The following is a 19,395-nucleotide window of genomic DNA, read 5'->3' as shown; positions in this document are numbered from 1 at the left end:
GATCTCTAACCTCACTCTCACAGGTTATATTGGTGTAGTCAACAGAAGTCAGAAGGATATTGATGGCAAGAAGGACATTCAGGCAGCTCTGGCTGCAGAGAGAAAATTTTTTCTCTCCCACCCAGCCTACAGACACATGGCGGATCGCATGGGAACCCCCTATCTGCAGAAAGTATTGAATCAGGTACTGTCAACAGTTAAGAACTGCTGCCCACTGTGTCACAAGAATGGCTAGACTGGCCATCAGGGCTCTTCTGAGATGGAAGAATACAGGAAAAGCTAAAACTTGTGGTCAACAAACTATATATATAGTTAAACTATATATATATATTTTTTTTTTTAATTACTTTACATTTTTTTTGCTGCAGTGAGATGTGTGAAGATTGGTTAACTCTTCTTCCTCTCCATCATAAAAGGCATTTTGGTGCCAAGTCCTATGAAGTGTGCCTGACTTGTGTTTCACTATGTCAGTGTTATACATTAAGGCCAATAATGGAGGTTACACGCCAAAGGCAGAGCACTGCTTTATTCTCTCACACTGATGCAAAATCAATAGTCCGTTCATGGCATTTACACTATCAGAATGCAAGGACTTTCTGGTTAAGGTAAAAGATACCTTCTAAATTTCTAGTGGTCTCTGTACCTAACAGTAAGCTGCAAAGATTGATTTAAATGTGATACTGGTAGTCATTTTCCCATTTATTAAGGCTGTCTTATCTCCTGTCTCATATAGTAGCAACTTTTTGTTGCTTACCTCTCTACTCCTTGAAATACTCCCTCAAGTGAAGGATTACTTTGTCCTTTTTCTGCCTTACTTAAATATTAATCTTTAAACTGGAGTTATTCCACAGCTGTGCTCTGGAAAACCTCTTATTCGAGTCTCATCAGTGATTTGGTGCCTTCCACCTTGCCTTGTCACCCTTATCATTGAGAAAGGGCTTAACCATCACCTTGGGTGTTAGTGGTGTGCTAATCTGAAGACAGAATAGCCTTTACCCTGGTGTAAATAGCAAATGATAATTTTTGTATGTAAAACTTATTCTTGGATTGGAGATAACAGGCTTGTATGAATGAGAGTTTTATACCAGACTAGAAGGTAAAATGAAGGTCAAGAATAGAGCGGTGCAATAAGTAGAAGCTGGGGAGGCAGGATACACCCAGTTTATAACTGGTAGCTGTCCTGGGATAGACCCTTTTATTAGGGCCACTGAGAAAGACTGAACAGAGGAGCACTCATCTTTATTTTGTCATGTGGAGGTAGAAAACTCTTCCCAGTAACCACCTAGAGTTTTATCATCTTAAACCTTCTTCTTGTGCAGCAATTGACCAACCACATCCGTGACACCCTGCCAGGGCTGCGGAACAAGCTCCAAAGCCAGCTTCTGTCAATTGAGAAGGAGGTGGAGGAGTACAAGAACTTTCGTCCTGATGACCCTGCTCGCAAGACCAAAGCTCTGCTTCAGTAAGTGGCCTCAGCTGCATGTCCCTCCCTGGAGAGAGATGACTGCTCATCCATGACTTCATGCTTTTTGTTTTCTTTCAGGATGGTCCAGCAGTTTGCTGTGGACTTTGAGAAACGCATTGAAGGCTCTGGAGACCAAATTGATACCTATGAGCTGTCAGGAGGAGCTAGGATTAACCGCATCTTTCATGAGCGTTTCCCCTTTGAACTGGTGAAGGTATTGCTTGCCTGTGCTGCCGAGATCCATGTTGTCTTGCCTGTTGTCTGTTACCTCTTCTGTCTGTGTCCTTACTCCACTTGCTATCTTCCATCATTTGTCTTCCCCTTTGACTACTTTGTTTCATGTTTTTCCTTTTATCACCTTTTTTACTTATTTTGTCTCCTTCCCATAGTACTGATCTTTCCCTCAGTCCCTGTCCTTGTGACAGAGCTTAACTTTCTCTTAGTTAAATTACAATATTTTTGGCTTAATTCCTAAACGCTAAATTACATGTGCAAAATTTCCTTTAACACAAAAAGTAGTAAATCAGTGACTTAATGTCCTTGTAGATATGCTGTGTCAAAGCTACTTTGACTGAATTTCACATAGTACAGATGGTGCTGAAATTTGTACTTACTTGATCCTGAGCACCAGACTAACCTTAAGTTGCCCTAATAGATATGCAAGAAGCAGGAAAGAGGATGTACCTGGGATTACTTCTGTCTGCCCCCTATCAATGGTCTAGAGGTGGGAACAGTGTAGGAACTGTTCTACTTCCGTAACAGAGGATTTTTATTGAATGCTACTTTTCTTGGATTGCAAAGTACACTAACCTGATCAAAAGTGGTATTGAAAAACTTTTTTTTAGTGTCAGTTGGAACAGATTTGAGATCCAAATCATTACACTCCTGGATTTTCTGCATTTTGCTTCCTTTTTTGCATTTGAAGAAGATAAGGCCTTTTTAGTGAAATACAAGCACCTGCCTTGTATTGGATAATACATTTTTGTATGTGAATTGTAAATCTATTTGTGGTGTTCACTGAAAAAACAGCTGCCAAGACCTCATGCTAAATCTTGTGAGGCAAAACAGTTTGTTTTAGAAAGCAATCTAGCACTTCAGTCCTATTGCTTTATCTCAAAGAAGCTCCTTGGGAGCTGCTGAGGCTTGGCATCTGTCAGTGTAGCCCTTAGCTATTGATATTTGTCCAGGATGTCTGGACTGGCAATGGAAGCTTTATGGCTGGACTCTGTATCCCACACTTGGGCTAATATCTCGTCTGTCACATGATAGTGCTGGCATGGGACCTCTTCTCTGTAAAGCATGCTGTTGCGTATTCTGGGGTTGCGCAAGTAAGTGTCAGACAGCTTCTGATAAAATTCTTTTTTGGTGCAGATGGAGTTTGATGAGAAGGAGCTGCGGCGGGAGATTAGCTATGCCATCAAGAACATCCATGGTATCAGGCACGTATCACGCACTAGGCAGACCATTGGCTGCATAGCCTTTTAAATACATCTAGACCTTCCAAACGGAGTTGAAGACTTCAGAGGTACGGTAGGTCAGCCAAAGGGGAGGGGTAACCTCCTTGGACCACCCCGGTGGCTTAAATCTGGGAGTAGGGGCAATTATCCAAGTCAGTTTTGCTTTCTCTTCCTATGTGAGAGTCGCAGAAGCCTAAAAGGTAAAACTGCCTTGGTGACTAGACATTTTTTCTGTTCTTCTTTTGTCTTGACATAAGAAAGAATAGAGAGGGGGATGCAAGCCCATACTACTCCTTCATTTAGTTAAAACTAAAACATTGGTTTTTCACTTTCCGCCTCCATACTAACCAACAGTTAATTGTTCAAAATGGTTGTTGGTACTGAGCACATCCTCCCCTAGAGATCTGAGGGAACATTGGGGTGCCCATCGCCAGGATCCTAGTGGCCCCAGGTCGTAGTTAGCAACATGCTTGTGTTCACCTCAGTGGAGGTTACCTGTTGGAAAGCACAGCCCTGAGACTCTTGAGTCGTGCTGCTCCTGGGAAGGTGAGCAGGACCTGGTGCCTGTCAGAGCCCTTCCTGCACTCTGGGATGTGAACAAATACTGCCCTAGATTTATTTTCATTCCTTTCTTTTGCTCAGTCACCAGCTGAGCTTGCTAAAGGATATCAAATGTGTTGGTGTCCTAATCGTTAAGAATCTTTCAGAAAAGGCCTCCCATCTGCATGACTCTGAGGTCAAATATGTTGTGGAGGGGTCAGCCCCTGCCACCCATAGGCCTGGTGGCTGAGGTGAAATGGTGGCCTGGCCATGGCTATCCAACTGGGATCCATCTTGCCCTCAGCACCTCCTTCCCAGGAGGTGCCAAGCATCCCCCATTTTCCATGGAGTCCAGTCAGGGCTTGTCCAGGGGACATGACACTCCCCAGCCCCATGTGCCGGGTTTCAGTGATGGCGGTGCCTGCTCCAAGATGTGTGTGTAACGCTGTGACATTCTCCTTGCCCCTTCTCCTCCTCCTGCCTTGTCTTGTCCCCACCCTGGGTGTTTAGAACCGGTCTCTTCACACCCGACATGGCCTTTGAGACCATTGTGAAAAAGCAGGTGAAGAAGATTAAAGAACCCTGCCTGAAATGCGTGGACATGGTCATTTCGGAGTTAATCAATACCGTTAGACAGTGCACCAAGAAGGTAACCAGAGGCAGCATGGAGCTGGCACCTTCCACCCGCTCGCTGGCTGCAGTGCAGCATTGTGACCTGGGCAGGGACTTGCCTGCAGCCACACTTGGTGTTTCTAACCACCTCCTCAGCATGACTAGACCTGAGCGGTACCAGCATGGGGCGATCCAGCCAACAAGCCAAACAGGGAGGGAAGCGCTATGGGATATGGCCCTGCTCCCTGAATGTTTTAGAGCTGAAGGGTGCTGGAGATGTCCCTGCCACCGCTGTGTAGCATGACTCCTGATTCCTTCTAAAACCAAGGGTATTTCTTATGTGGCCATATTTGACTTTAAATTTAGTATCTGGGTTTATTTTTGAAGCCAGAAACTGGGATTTAAATTTTGTCCTCTCTGTTCTTGTAGAAGTGAGAGGGTTAATCCCAAACTAGCCTTTGGGTGCTGCTGGCAGGGTGTGTATGGGGCTGAACTTCAGAGGGTGCAGCAGCTATAGCTGTGGGCTGTATCACAGGGGAATGTTCCTGTGGTGTTTGGCTTGGTTTCTGGTTGGCTTGGTCCATATCCTGTTCTGGAAGAGCAGCACATGGCTGAGAAGCAGCAAGTTAGAAATGTTCATCAACCTCTGGCATCCTCCTGCTCTCTGTGAGAGAGGGCTTCAGGTTTTGCCCTTTTGGATCCATACTGGTATTTGTTTGGGCTAAGGTTGGGAACCTGCCTTGATTCTGCCCTTTGGGTATGGTAGCTTTTGTTTCTGAGGTTGGGGTTGAAAGGCAGCAAGTAAAGATGACTTGTGCCATTCCTCTCAGCCATGGCTTGCTGCTTCAGGCAGGGTTAGGTGCTGGTGAAAAGGCACCTCAGTTAGAATGATAGCATGGGCACTGGAGACTGGAATCGCCACTGGCTATTCAGGTGCAGGTAAATGGGCATTGCAGGAGGTGTCTGGGGAGTCTGACACCCTGTCTCTGCAAAGGTGGGGAAAAGTGGTGATACTTGCCACTGCTGGCAGAAATGCCTAGTCCTTAGGGCCAAGAGCCTCTACAGAAGGCTCAGGCATGCAGGCCTTTGCCCCCAGGACAGACTGGGAAAGCGAAGTGGATGCAGTGAGAGATTGCTCAGGTTTCTAGAGTGCTGGAGGAGCTTCCTTTTTCTGTCCTGCTGTCCTCTCTTGGGGTGTGTGACTGTGGGGAGCACCCAGAAAATTGCCATTAGAGCCTGGCGACAGGTAAGCACAGGCCCTCGGGCTGCCAAGTATCTAGAGTCGCCTGCTAACTGGATCAGAAGGGCCCTTCTTTTTCATGCCCTCTGAACCTTCTCTTGATTTGTTCTCCATCCATCAGTTGCTATTCAGAATCTCCCATTCATTCTTTCTCTTGGTATCCTTCCCTCCATTTCCCACTTTCTTCATTGTTTATTTTTTTGTCTTACTGACAATTTCAGAATAGACCATCTGTTCTGACAGTGGCAGGTTCCTCAAGTGATCAGGTGGTGGGTACAGCATGGTGAGGAGAGACTACAGGGATGGGGAAAAATGTCACAGATTCAGAATTAAAATATTCCTTCCATTTTAGCTTAGATCCTGCTGCTAAGAATTTGATGTTTGACTTCAGTGCTAGTTGCTCTGTGTGTCCTCTAGTAGCCATAGTTACAATTTTGTGTCTGAAGAAACAAAATATTCAGGTGATACTCGGGTACTGGAAGGGACTGATTTTAAAATGTGGGTTTTTTGTGCTTCCCACGTGTCTGGTGAGGGAAACAGTATCTTGAGCTTAGCAGGGCAACTGGATTAGTAGGAAACTGCTGCTGAGTCAGAGCACGTGAACTTGACTCTAGAAGTGTCCTTGCTTTGCTCAAAAAAGGCATTGTTGGCACCTTGAGAGAGACCCTTGGGTGAAGCTGAATCCTGTAACATATTCCAACTCCTTGCTGCTTAAAAGGCAGCCTAGTTGTAGGTCCTATAATATGTGCTCAAGAGTGTTTTAATACTGGTGTTGCTTGGGGGTCTTGCAGGTGTTACCCACACAGATGTGAAAGAGGAGGGTCATTTTAAATCGGGAGACCTGATTTAAATGACGTGGTGGTTATTTATAGCTAGCCCTGGATTTGCTGTTAGCTGTAGGCACCCCAGGTTTGACTATTAACTGTACTTTTAGAAAGGCAGTATGTCTTTGCCATGTTAAAGGGGACATTGTCCCCTTGAAAGCACTTGTAAAGCAGTAATGCCTCATGCGGAAGCAACAAGTAACTTTGGTTGTGTAACAAAGAGCATCCTGGTAGAAGCTCTTAAGTGTTAAAGTGTGCTGAAAAACTTTGGTAGTTGGTAGTAGTCTTGAATTGCATTAATCTTGGCCATATTTAGTAACTTTAGCTTCTGTGGACTTTCTGCCCTTTCATAGTGGAGCCACTGAGAATACAGGCCACTTAGTATCGGTAGAAGTTAATACTTTCTTATAAACCTTAACAGGTCCGTATTGGGTCTGATCCTACAGGTTAGCTGGGGTCCATCCAGAACAGATGCTCTGTATAGCAATGGATGCCCTGTAGCATGTTTGCATTTTCCCAAATACTAGGTACATCTGTTCTTACTGAGGAAGTTAATGTTGCGGGGAAGGTGAGTGAGATGAAAGGTGCTCCATAAGTGGAGCAGTTTGTCTGAATCCCTGAAACTGAGACACAATTCAGTTCAGTTCTGTCAAAACAAGGTGCAAGTGACAGACCTTTGGAAGTCTTAGCTGGGCTCCTGTTCAGGCTTCCTGCAGCTGGAATAAGGAAAACATGAAGGGGAGATAACTGTGGTGGGAAGGAAAGGGGAATGCCTGAGACAAAGGGAAATGAAACATGGTGAGCCTCTAGGAAGAGAGGCAGTGGTTCACTGGCAAGCAGCTTTGTCTTAAATCCAAAGAAGCTTTCACTCAGGAAGAGATCACTTGATCCCTGGGGGGTTCCATCCATTTACCTTGCTTTTGACAGCTCACCATTTCACTGCCCCAACTGTTCCTACCTCATTCCCCTTTGCCACTTCCATTTGCCTGTAGACTCTCCTGATACTTGGCAGTGCACAGGCCCCATAGCAATGCTCACCTGGTTCAATAAATTAATGGAATGAACCAAAATCTCACTTCTCATTTTGCCTTGTGTTTTCTCTCTTTTCCCTTTTCCTTCCTTCTTTCCTCTTCCTTCCTGCTCTTTCTCTGCTTTGCTTTCTTCTTCCTCGTTGCTTCCTCCCACCCTGCCCCTGCCATGCAGAACGGGTCTCTTCACGCCTGACCTCGCTTTTGAAGCCATAGTGAAAAAGCAGGTGCAGAAGTTGAAGGAGCCAAGTCTGAAGTGTGTGGATATGGTAGTGAGTGAGCTCACATCCACCATCAGAAAGTGTAGCGAAAAGGTAAAGAAAACAAAAAATGCAAAGAAAGGTCAACGCCCACCCCCTTCCCACACACTTCCATGCTGTTTCTACACATGCAGCCCAGGAACTCCAACAAACCTAGTGAGAGAAAATGAATGTAAAGATGCATCTAAAGGAGAGCAGCAACCTGCAGGTGTAAGAGCAGTTTAAAAGCAGATCCAGAGAAGTGGATATCAGCTGAGGACCTCTTGAGCTGAGAAGTGAGTTGGGATCCAGTGGGTTGCTCTAGCATACCCTTTTCTTCTGTCTGGCTCAGTGGCATTCACCTCAGTGTGGATTAAACTCCTTGCAAGCCCTGTTTGCTGTGCCACTGCCTGCCCATTTGGAACTTACTTGCTTTGTCTGGGACCCCCTTAAAAAAAAACAGTTACCCTAGAAAAAGATAAAAAGCCAGAAAAAGACCTCGCATCCCCATAGCATGAGTGGTCTCCAGATTTCATCTTGTCTGCAGAGCTATGTTGAGCAGTAGCATACACAAAACAGCTGATTGAAAGTTTAAGGTGCAAGATGTTCTGCAAGAGATATTCAGAGTCAAGAGAAGATTACTGTCCCAAAGGCTTGGGGAAAAGCTTTTCCAGGCATTACACCCTCCGCATCATTCTCCTGCTGATCTCTCGCTCCATGGACTATGCTTGGTGGGAGGTACTGTGGATACTCTTTCCTTGTATGCTGTGAGCCACAGGAGATGAAGCTTTAGCCCAGTGGAGGGCAGCAGCAGGGGGAGAGGGAAACTGCCCTGAGTGCCATGGAGGGTGTCAAATACTGCTTAGAGGCTGGGGCAGGAGTGGGTTTGTTTCCCAGGATGGCTTTCTCCAGGAGGGGGCACCATGTGCCTCCAAAAAAAAAAAAGGTAGATGTGGCAATTAGTAGTTTATAACTTGCCAGTGAGGGGCCAGAAACATGTCTGTGGCAAAACAGAAGTATGGTCTGAAAACTGAGTTGGAAAGGGCTATTTCATGGGTTATTTTAGGACTTGAAAATTACAATTCCCTTCTTCCAGGGTTACAGCCAGACTCACCAACATATACACTTAAATTGGGAAGGAAGGGAAGATAAAAATTGATATGAATTCAGAGTGAAGGCAAGAGCTGGGCTAGTGAAGTCTGGTTGTACTCAGGAACACAGAACTCCCCCTCTCCTTAACAAAGGTGACATCCTTGACATGCCCCAAGCCCTGCCCAGTCTGTTGCTTGCAGAGTCCTGCCGTTGCCAGATTGTGGGGGCTCATGTGGTGAGGCAGAGTAACTCTCTTCCAGCTTGTTTCTCTTGCGGGTTTTTTATTTTGACTGGTTTGATTGCCTACACTGTTTTCTGTATCAGACTGGAGATACCTGCTCTGCGTGGGGGGGGAGAAGGATCATGAAAATCCCAAGGGCATTGAGTTCCAGTTTCTCTGTTGGACCATGTCATTGGAGTGGCTGGATACCCACTTGCTCTGGTGATTTTAATCTGTGATATGGTGGAGGACCCTGTGAAAATGTTCCCAGGTGATGCAACCAAGATAATCCTGTAAGGAAGGTGATAGTAGCAAGTGACACTGTAGGAGACTAAGGGCTGTAATGGAAGCTGGAGAGACCAGGGAGGCAGATGTTAGAGATGTGAAATAACTGCCTGAATGAAAATACGTAGCAATGATACTAGAAAATAAAAGGAAGGATTTAGTAATGCTTAAAGTCAAATGTCTACATGTAGTGAGAAGGTTAATCTTGCCTGTATCTCCCTCTGTAAGAGTAGAAGGTAACTGCCATAGGCTACTTTAGGAGAGCAGCAAGCCTGAGATGGGTTTTGATGGCATAAGGTAGTCACAGCACAGGGGCATTAGTTAATTTGCAGTATTTATCTTGCATGTTATAGCCCTAACTGCTTGATGTGGACAAGAGCATGTGGGAGGCATCTGGAAAAGGCTACTTTAGGACTGATGCTAATTGTAAGGTAATACCCAGCCTGCTGTGTTGTGGGCTGGTGCTGCCTTTCAGATGACAAAAACAAACCTTTAAACTCACTGAAGTCTTCCAAGGCTTCGTGAAAGGAAGACCGCTTGGGATAACACCTCTCGAATTAGCTTAACAGTCCTGTAGCCTTGGTTTGTTGCTGTCATAAACTATTGTGTGTTACTGTTTGTGTGCTGTCACAATTATTTCGTTTCACCCCAGATGGTGAAGAAATCTTTGTGCAGTTGATAAAGCTGCATAGATGGAATTATATGAGACTACCAATAAAGAACACAGAAGGCGGAAAACCCATCTGTTGTCTACAGAAGTACAACTTTCCTCTATGAAAAGAGATTTGCAGTTGACTCTCTTGACTGTTAGACAAAGTTGAGGGCTGAAGAGAAGGTAGCCATTAACAGCTGTTCTGACTGTCCTGATTCTGAGCTTCTTCCAGTTCGTTAAATGGAGAATAGCTCCAAAATCAACAGGAAGCTGGTGCAAGACCTTACATATAGGAGGATAATGTTGTAGCTAGTGTTTTTCCAAAAGCAGGAACCTCTGTGCCAGACTGCACTGCAGCATCTTACAAGGGCAGGAAGGTCTTGCAAGTCAGCAACCCTTCAGCTAAAGGTTGATCTTTGGTGTGCTGGCAAGGACTCCAGGAATCTGCAGAGAAGGGGGGAACTAAGGAACACTGAGACAAATTTGTTTTCGAAGAGGGCTGTAAGCTTGTATTTTGATTACACAGGCAAATGCAGCTAAAACAGGATTGAAAACCCACTTGAGCTGGGACATGATCCCAGGCTGACAGACTTAACCCCTTGAAGGGTCGCCTGCTCTCCTGTCTTTCAGAGTCATGGCATTTCTGGGTGCTGTTTGTACTGCTGGTGATAACTCCTTGTCCCTCTATGCCCTATTGCATGTTCCCTGGTGGTGTGACATCTTGTGGTTTGTCTGTGTCCTCTTTCCTTGCCCACCCTTGCTTTTCCTGTGCATGCTTGGGGCTGGAAGCTCCTGCATGGGGACTGATGCTGACAATTTATTTTTGCACATGAATGTTGCTGGATGACCTGGGTTCTGAATAAACCACAACTTGTTTTGCACTCTGTGTGCATTTGTGCTGGTTGGTGGGGGGAAGGTTGGATGTGGTTTTTTGTTTGACTCTTTTTTTTTTTTTTTTAATTTGAAGCAAAGAAGCTAAGACTTGCTTAGAGGTTTTCCAACTTCCTGTTTTTCTGTTTGACATAACTTGCCCATCTATCCTTTGCCAACCCCCCAAAGGGAACAGGAAGCTTTGCTTGTGTGTCTCTGAAGCAACCAGCTGCCTGAACCATAAAGATCATGGAGAACACCTAGTTTGTGCTTTCAAGACAACGTGGTAGTGGGGAACACTAATTCCACTTGTTTTTTCCTGCCTCTGTAGGGTCATTAGCATTCAAAACAAGCCATGCATTTGAAAATAGGCAGTGTCAAAGCTAGTCCTCAATTTCAGTTCCAGGCTATTGCAACTTGCTTGACTGCAAGGGTGCTGGAAGGGTTTGAGACTATTTCCAGTCAGATATTAGGAATATTGTTGCTGGCTAGTGTGGGATCTGGCTTCCCGTAGTAATGCTGCACACTTTGAACCAGTTCCTTCTAGTGTGTTATAATTGCTTATGTATACAGAACAAAAACCCAAACAAGTTTAAGAAGCAGCTCTCATGTAAATTGGAGGAATGAAACAAATACAGTGCAGATCATAGGCAAATGAGATTTTTTTTTTAATATTACCTCAAATTTGACTACAATGTCAAACAGCATTTCTTAACATAAGTCTTTTTTATAACCCCTCAAGGGAAAAAAAAAAAGGGGGGGGGGAATGATTTCATCGGGGGTAGGTGAAGTGGGGAAGAAAGGGCTAGATCCTGGGTCTGGAGGATTAATTTCATTTGACTGTGCTGGGCCTGACCTGGAAAGCATGTGGCTTACTGATATTGAAATCACTAGAGGCTTAAGAATCTAGGCAAGTAGGTAGGTGCTGTGTGAAATCCAGAGGGCTTTAAGGGTGCTGATTTTGGAAGTGTTTCTCACGTATGATCTCTGTAGATGTTCTTCTTTTGAACCACAGCTAGTAAAGTCCTTCTACTTCCTTGTCTGGGCAGGAAAGGATTCCCTCTTCAGTAACATGGCAAAAAGTGTAGGTGTGATGTGAATATAGACCTCAGCTATGTAATCCTGCCCCAAAACAGGTGGAGAGCAGGTAGAAGCAGCTGGATGCCCAGAGCACAGTGTCTCTTGAAGACATGAACCCTTGAGTTGGTCAGATCCTCTGTCTCTGCTTGCAGATGTTGATAGAGAGGGCCAGATGCTTTCACTTGCTGCCTCAGCAAATGGAGATTGAAATCCACTTCACTTCCCAGGAAGGCTTCCCATAAGATTTGGCAGGTTGTAGTAACAGGCCATTCACCTACTTACCCTACTACAATGAGATGCTCAACATCTAGAAGAACTGTTCATTTTAATGGGAAAAACCCAACAAACAATAAGCAGTGCATTTACATCTGGGGTTTGTCAAAAGCCTCATGCCAGGAGGAAAGTGGTGGGTTTGGAGCAGGTCTCTGAGGCAGAATGGTTGCTGCAGGAGTGAAAAGGGCTTTTCTGTGAAGCCCAAAGCAAGAGGGAATGAACTTTGCCCTCAGCAGACCTCTAGGAACTTGGAAAAATCTGTCTGCAAGTCCAGCTTTCTAGAATTTCCCTTGAAAATACCTGATTGCAGGGTGTGTGTATGTATGCATGCATACATGCGGGGGGATGCTCCCCCCCTTATACCTCCCTTTCCCATGTGCACGTGTTTTCTCTCTCCTGCAGCTCAGCCAGTACCCTCATCTGCGTGAGGAGATGGAGAGGATTGTTACTACTCACATCCGTGAGAGAGAAGGCAGGACCAAAGATCAGGTAGGGGATCAGGAGTGTGTCTAAGAGAGGAGATTAGGTGGGGTGGGAGGCACCTTTGAAGTGACAGTCTAGGCTAGAGGAGCCTGAGCCCAAGGGGTGTCTGGCTGCAGCGGGCTGATCAGATGAACAACATACAGGGCTCACTCTGCCCCGACTGTTAGCAGTGTCAATCGCTAATGCCTGTCTTGTTTTGTGCCTCTGGCAGGTCATGCTTCTAATAGACATCGAGCTGGCTTACATGAACACGAACCATGAGGATTTCATTGGCTTTGCCAAGTAAGCACCCACATCCTATTGCCTCCTCTTCTCTGCTTGTGTTTCCTGTGGCTCTGTCCTATAGCTGCTCCAGTATATGGGTTGCAAAGGCCCTGGTGCAGATGTCGTGGTCCCAAAATATGGTTCAGCTCTCACGATCGGTTGTTTTTTCAGTGGCTCTGTATTTCAAGGCTGGGGAGGAGAATAGGGATGCATAGAAGGGGGAGTTAGAGTATTAGGGTTGTGTTGGGGGGCAAAAAAAGTAGAAGCTGTGGAGGTGCGGAGGGTTAGTGACCCAACTGTGGTTCAGGTGGGAGTGAGAAGATGAGTAGACCAGGGTGAGAGAGCAGATTGAAATAGACTGGGTTATCAATGCTTGGAAGCAAGTGCTGAGGGGCATGAACTCACTGTAGCAGCTATCTGATGTGAGCAGGATTCAGGTGATCAGGAAGAGCCTGAGGAGTGTTGAATGTCTCTGCTGTTGTTTGCAGTGCTCAGCAGAGGAGCAGCCAGATGAGCAAGAAGAAGGCAGCTGGCAACCAGGTAGGCCAAGTTCCACCAAGTTCACTGCTGCATGAAGGACATGTTTGCTACCTGGAAGCTACCAGGTGGACGAGTGCTGGGCTGGATGCAGCAGTGCACTAAGCTTGTGGGTTTTTTGTTTTGATTTTCTTACTCGTCAAACTGTCTATACCTGGAGGATAGTGCTTTAGGTTCACTGCAGTCAGGAAGAACTGAGCATGTACCAGCAATGGAAGGAAAGCGTTGTACAAGGAGATGGATGCTTCATAATCAAGATCTGGTCTTGCTTTTCTGGTAGAAATCCCTATTAAGGTTGTATAAATCCCTGTTTTTTCAGCCCCCCCTAGCTGTGCTAACTCTTCTGCTGAGGTAAGAAGTACAGAATGCTAGGTCTGAACTGTTTACAGTACAGAATTGTCTTTTCCAGTTGTCTTTCTCATCAGTGGTATCTACTTTCTGGAAAGGGATTTTACTTAAATCTTTGTACAGGGAGACAAAGGATGATTATAGCCATGATTGCACTGGGTATGTATGAGAACACATCCATGGGAGAAGACAGCAGTGGAGGAGTTCTCTTTTTCCTTGAGGAACTGTAAAGAGTGTACATACAATTAAAAAGGGGCTAATGTCACTTTGTCCTAGATTTGCTGGGGACGTGGCAAGGGTATCTAGGCTAGAGGATCTTATAGAAGCAAAGCCTTACAAGCAGCTTCATAGAGAATGGAAGCAAATGCTTTTGCTTAGCCTTTTTAAAGATAGTCACTCCTGACATCCATCCTCTTAATGTGTTTGACCACCTTTCCCTGCACATAAACATGCACACAGTTTCAGTACTGTTGGCAGGCAGGTAGGTCAGCAGGTTGGGCTGGCCAACCATCCATTTCATGGGATCTCGGAGCAGCTGTGGGAAACCCCATCCTCTGCAGGATACCTTACAAAAGAGCTGAGTGTAAAAGCACAAAGGGCAAACTCTGGATCCACCTGTGAAGTGCTTTGGCTTTCCTGTTAGCAGACTTTATTTTGGGATTGGGGTTGCTTTTGTTAACACCTGGGGTAAAAAATTTGGTACCAGCTTCCAATTTATTTTACTTTATTTTTGAGCCTCTCTTCTCCTGCTCCAGCTTTCCTAGTAACAATCTCTCCTCTCTTTGCTCCTCTCCTGCTCTCTGCTCTGCTGCTGTTGCTATGGTTCCCCTTTGCAGGATGAGATCCTGGTGAGTAGAAGGCCACTCAGCAGGGTGTGCTAATGAACATTAATGTTGCATCTGGGAAGGCAAGAACAGTGCACAGGCAAATTATTCCCTCTCCTGCTGAACGGGGAGAGGAGGGCAGCTGGCACTAGACACAGGTGAAGCAGAAATGAAGTGAAAAGCTAGGATGTTGAGGAAAAATTCTGAACTGCTGGTACATCTTGTGAGTGGGTGGAGATAAAAAGCACTAATCCAAGGATGTGTGGTTCTGTTTCACTGCCCCCTCCTGTCCACGGAGAGAATAGGACTATCTCGAGCTTAACAGTAGGCGTGAGATGAAGATCCAATGTTCCTATATTTACTTTTATAGGGTAAATTGAGAATTAAAATGATTGTATACTTTGCGGTAGGCTGCTTACACAGTGCAGCTTGCTAATACGCAGTGCAGTTGCATGGTTTTTCAATGCCAGGTCGTTTTCAGCAGGCACATCCATACAACAAGGTACACACACATAATACATGCAGATGTTTTTGGGTGTTAACAGTGCAGCAATACATATAAATGTTAGTGTATTTAAGCTGACACATACTTGCATTTGATTACTGCATGTGTGAGGCTCTAAACCAGCACTTGGTGAGTTGGAGTTCCCTAGAGAGTAATAGCCTGGCTTCTTTACAGACTAAACTTAAAGGAACTTGTTTTGCCCTAAATTAATATGCCTACTCAAATACCTTGCTATGCTGAAGTCCAGGGTACTAATTCCAGATGCACCATTTTGTTCTGTTATACTTAGTGTCTCCTTTTTACTAAACTCAGTTCTTTCTGGGTTGCTTGCCCATCTCTTCTTGAACTGGTTCCTCCTACTCCTGAGCTGGGTGAAGCACTCCACATGTGCAATGTGCTAAAAGGTGTTGCTGATGTCCTGTTTTTCTTTAGGCGTGGCCTTTTCTGGGTGTGTTGCTGTGATCTGGTGCTTGTAGGTTGTGCCAGTGTCCAAGGCACTCTTGATGCAGTTCTTCCTGCATCTCTTTCCTCTTGGCAGAGGGTATAATGCACAGCACTGCCAGGTTCCTTCCTGCGTCCTTTTTATACTATTCCTGGCCCTTTTGAGGCAAAGACATTCACTGGCCAGTTGAGTGGGGGGTCTTCTGGCAGCAGCAGAGAGCATGGTGTTCCTTGTCTTTCCGTACTACTCTGTGTGTAGGGATACCCTCTGATCTTTCCTCTGTTGCCTAAGGCCAGGCTTTTAGGGCCTGTGTTAATGCTTACTGCTTCCACCCCCCTTAGGTCATCCGAAAGGGCTGGCTCACCATTAACAACATTGGGATCATGAAGGGTGGCTCCAAGGAGTATTGGTTTGTCCTGACAGCAGAGAACCTCTCCTGGTACAAGGATGATGAGGTGAGTAGCTCAACTCTGTGACTAGAGTCTTGGGCATCTAATGAGGATAAGGCCTTCAGTTCACTGGGTATTACGGATGTATCTTCTGAGTGCTGCCTGCAGTTTGAGACAAGCTGGGACTATCCTTGGGCTGGGTTCTCTGTGGCCTTGGCACTGCTGAGCACTCTGAATTGATGTGTGTGTGGCTTTCTTGACACACAAGGAATAACATATATGCTTGAAGACCTGGCTCAACAGAAAGTTGACAGACTTAGAATGAATTTGACCTTTATTTGTCTGGCTGTGGCAACTGTGATCAAGGCTGTGATGGGTTAGTTCAAAGATTTGGACTTCTTTGTGGGGCAGCCTTGATGAGTTTCCGGAAGGAGTATGGCAGAGGTTTTCATTCATTTTTCCTGGTGACAAGAAAAAAAGCTATCTCCTTTCTGAGCATAGCAACAGGAGCTGTGGACCTGTAGCTGCAGCTCAGGTGCTGGCTCCTTCTGACTTTGAGTAAATGACTTAACCTCTTCAGGATTTAGTTGTTATACCTGCAAAGCAGGAATATATTTTTTTTAATGTTTCTGTACTGAACATGCCAGTTAATGCATTATTTATAAAATTGTTTGAATGGTTAGAATACTGCTGATCAAAACTACAGTGATGTGTGGAATATCAGTGATAGGAACATGGACCTGCACTGTAGAGTTGCTTGAAAATCTTGCATATTAGGAATTCTGGCAATATACTGTGGTGTCTTTGTGCTTCAGCGGGAAATGATATAAGCAGACAAAATTATCCCAGCTGAAATTATTGTCAACAGCATAGCGCTTCCTGTGCGAGACAAAGGTAGAATGTTGTCTTTTCTGATTACTTTGAAAAGAGAAAGAATAGCTGGATGGTTTTGGTAAGGACATGATCAAAAGGGTTAGCCCCACTTAATGTGCTGGGGGATGAAAAACGCCTGGTATGATGTAGTCATGCATTCTGAGTCGATCGGAGTTTCTGATTGCAAATAAGCTGCTCTGCCTCTTACTGTGGTTAGTGTACCTTAGGTGTTCTGAGGCACACAGTAGTGTGCCTGGGAGCTGCAGTTAGGCCTGGCTTCTTGTCTAGCTCATATCAGTGAGCCTGTTTCATTCTCGGCAGGTGGAAATGGTGACAAATACGGTGATGAATCAGCCTCTAAATATCGTTTTCTGCATGGAGACTGCTGCTGTGCTGCTATGGATGAGCAGGCAGCAATTTCGTAACTAAAGAACCAGGCACTGAAATGTCTTCTACTAAAATCAGTGTGTGTCTGCTGTAAGACCCCTGCCCTTTGTATTCAGAGTTGCTTGGGGAGGCTTCACTTTCCTCTAGGTTGCATATGCAGGTTGAGTGGTTATAAACATGAAGTTAACCAAAGCCAGCTGCTACATCTGTACCAGAGATGATCAGAACTCCCTGTTCTTCCCTGGGGAGTGGGAGGGAGGGCTGCAGTAGGCATGTGTAAACTGTTGATAGATTCCAGTTGCCTGGGATGGGGATTGGACCTCCCTTCCCTCCTGAGGGAGGACAGCCTTGGGGGACAATAGCAACTGGAGGTCTGTGCCACTTCCCCTCTGCATAACAAGAGGTAGAGCTTCCTAATGAAAACAGTTCCCTGCAAGCCTCAGTCCCTTAAACACAGGAGAACCAGTGCTGATGAGGTCTGAGCTGCCTCTGAGAAAGGAGCCTGTGTCTTCAACTGAGAGGGAGCAGAGGGGAAAGGGAAGCATGTTTTTATTTGCTTCTTCCCCAAGTTCAACTCCTTGATCACTGACTGTTGTGAGGGAGAATGGCAGCAACATCCACCTGGACTCCATAGTTGAGTTAAGCTAAAAGTTGGTGCACTTGAGGGGCAGCTTGGAGAGCGGTGAGTGTGGGGATTCTCATCCCAAACGTCAATCCTGCAAGGAGCTGGCTTCATCCCAAACCTGTCTGCAGTGCATGGTCCTCTGTCAGACAGGGTTATCTTTGCACATATGTCCCAGGGCTCTCCTACTCTACCAATTCAAGGAGGACTTGCGTCTGCTACAGCTCCTAAAATGTTCTCATGTGCTTTTAAAGGCTGTACACCATGCTCTTTCTTCACTTAAGCTCTGGGAGGAAGGGGGAGGGTTTGTCTGCTGCACCCTGCACTTCTGTGGGCTCTCTTGTCCCAGTTCCCCTGTGCTCTGGCAGCTTTTCAGAGAATGAGGAGGGAGCTGAACCCATCTTGTGTGGATGGAAGCGCTGGTGGCAGAGCTGTGGGTGATGATGGGAGAAAGAGCAGGGTGAGATGGTGTGTGATGGAATGAGGCTGAAGGCTGGGCTAGCACCTCTGGAGCTGGGAGGAGTGGGGCACAGCCTCTCCCTGCCCATGTTTGCAAGCCAAGGACCCAGAGTTTGCGGAATGGAGACATCTGGACCCCATTAGTGAAATACCAGTCTTTCTGCAGTGCTGGCTTGTTTTTCCTCTGCCTCTGAAGAAAGGAACTGAAACTTAAAATGTCTTAAAGGGCCCAGCATTACATGTTAGCAAGGATATATGGCTGTTGATGCTCTGGAGGTGCCTGAAGGAGTGTGCTGGGGAATGGGAGGGGAAGGAAAGAGCAGGCCAGGCGGGGGTGGAAAGTTGGCTCCCCACTCTGCCTTGCTGCCAAGACCATGTGTGTGCTTCTGGGCTCTCTGTTTTTCTTCCTGTCTCCTTTCAATGAGTCAAACACTGGCTCCATGGAGAGCTGGCCTCCCAAGACCTGGAGACCCTCCTGAGGTACCTGCACCTCCTGAACCCTGTGGGATTATGCCGCAGGCCAGTGGTGGGAGGGAGAGACTGGGAGGAGCCTGCTCCAGCTGCTGGCAATAGAGAGTGAGATTTCCCTGCTCAGGGAGGCCACAGTGTCCCCAGGGCTGGAGCAGCAGCACAGCACACCAGGGCACACTGGCTAGCTGCTCAGCAAGCACCATAGCAGACACAATACAAGAACTTGATTCAAATAGTTCTTCTGCCTGAAACCCTTCTGAAATGCACAGTGCCTACTTCTATGCAGGGCTTTCCTGCCTGCTGGAAAAGAGGGTCTGAGCTGGGCTAGAGCTGCTGGTGATGAGGACCTCGTAGGCAAGACGCAATGAGCAGTGTGCTCGGTGGTTCCTATTAATAAAACTTACTGCCCGCTGGAGGGGACCCCTGCGCGCTCTGCCCTGCAAGGGTGACTGTTTCTGTTGGACTGCCTGTGACTGTGGGCCACTGTGTGCCGGAGTGTTTGCACAGCTGGGTGGATGGATGCATCTGCTGTTTTCTTTGGGAATTTGTGAGAATGTACAATACAGATGGGACCCTCTGTCCTTACTCAGGTAAATCATGTACTAGAAATTTGAGGCTTTTAAGAACAGGTGACTACATAAGAAGAATAAGGCCTTACTTGCTTGTGTGAAAGTATTCATGTGTTGCATGCATTATCAGTGCGTTTGAGTCCTCTGTGTGTACAGGAGGGGTGGGTGCAGAGTTTTAGGTACTTTCAGGTGTGGGGGGGTGCTTCATATTTATGCATGATGTTAATTCCTGCCGCATCAGTTCTGCTTGAGCTCTGTCTCCATGCCTTCTCCTCTGCTTGGAGTACAAAGGTATTCTCTTCTGCCCTGGGGAAGATGTGACCTTCTAGTGACTAACAGTTACTA

At 46.0% G+C, this 19,395-nt stretch overlaps 1 protein-coding gene across 9 annotated transcripts in view; it reads left to right on the top strand.

Moving 5' to 3' along the window:
• DNM1 (dynamin 1) overlaps positions 1-19,395 on the top strand; it is a gene marked incomplete at both ends in the record, with an annotated part of 68,996 nt that overhangs the window by 28,488 nt on the left and 21,113 nt on the right. For 5 of the 9 annotated variants that reach the window (XM_082008952.1, XM_082008951.1, XM_082008950.1 and 2 more), the window contains 10 exons: positions 24-184; positions 1,320-1,462; positions 1,544-1,679; positions 2,837-2,904; positions 3,973-4,111; positions 12,280-12,366; positions 12,572-12,642; positions 13,113-13,164; positions 14,346-14,357; positions 15,622-15,735. In XM_082008952.1, the coding sequence (XP_081865078.1) occupies positions 24-184; positions 1,320-1,462; positions 1,544-1,679; positions 2,837-2,904; positions 3,973-4,111; positions 12,280-12,366; positions 12,572-12,642; positions 13,113-13,164; positions 14,346-14,357; positions 15,622-15,735 (983 nt within the window). Of the gene's footprint in view, positions 1-23; positions 185-1,319; positions 1,463-1,543; positions 1,680-2,836; positions 2,905-3,972; positions 4,112-7,341; positions 7,481-12,279; positions 12,367-12,571; positions 12,643-13,112; positions 13,165-14,345; positions 14,358-15,621; positions 15,736-19,395 lie in introns of all 9 variants that reach the window. The other 4 variants (XM_082008953.1, XM_082008957.1, XM_082008955.1 and 1 more) reach the window with 2 other exon arrangements.

This window comes from Phaethon aethereus (assembly GCF_964289735.1).
Source record: "Phaethon aethereus genome assembly, chromosome: 20".
Classification (NCBI taxonomy): Eukaryota; Metazoa; Chordata; class Aves; order Phaethontiformes; family Phaethontidae; genus Phaethon; species Phaethon aethereus.
Note: the sequence above shows the minus strand (reverse complement) of the source record. Positions and strands in the feature narration are given on the sequence as shown.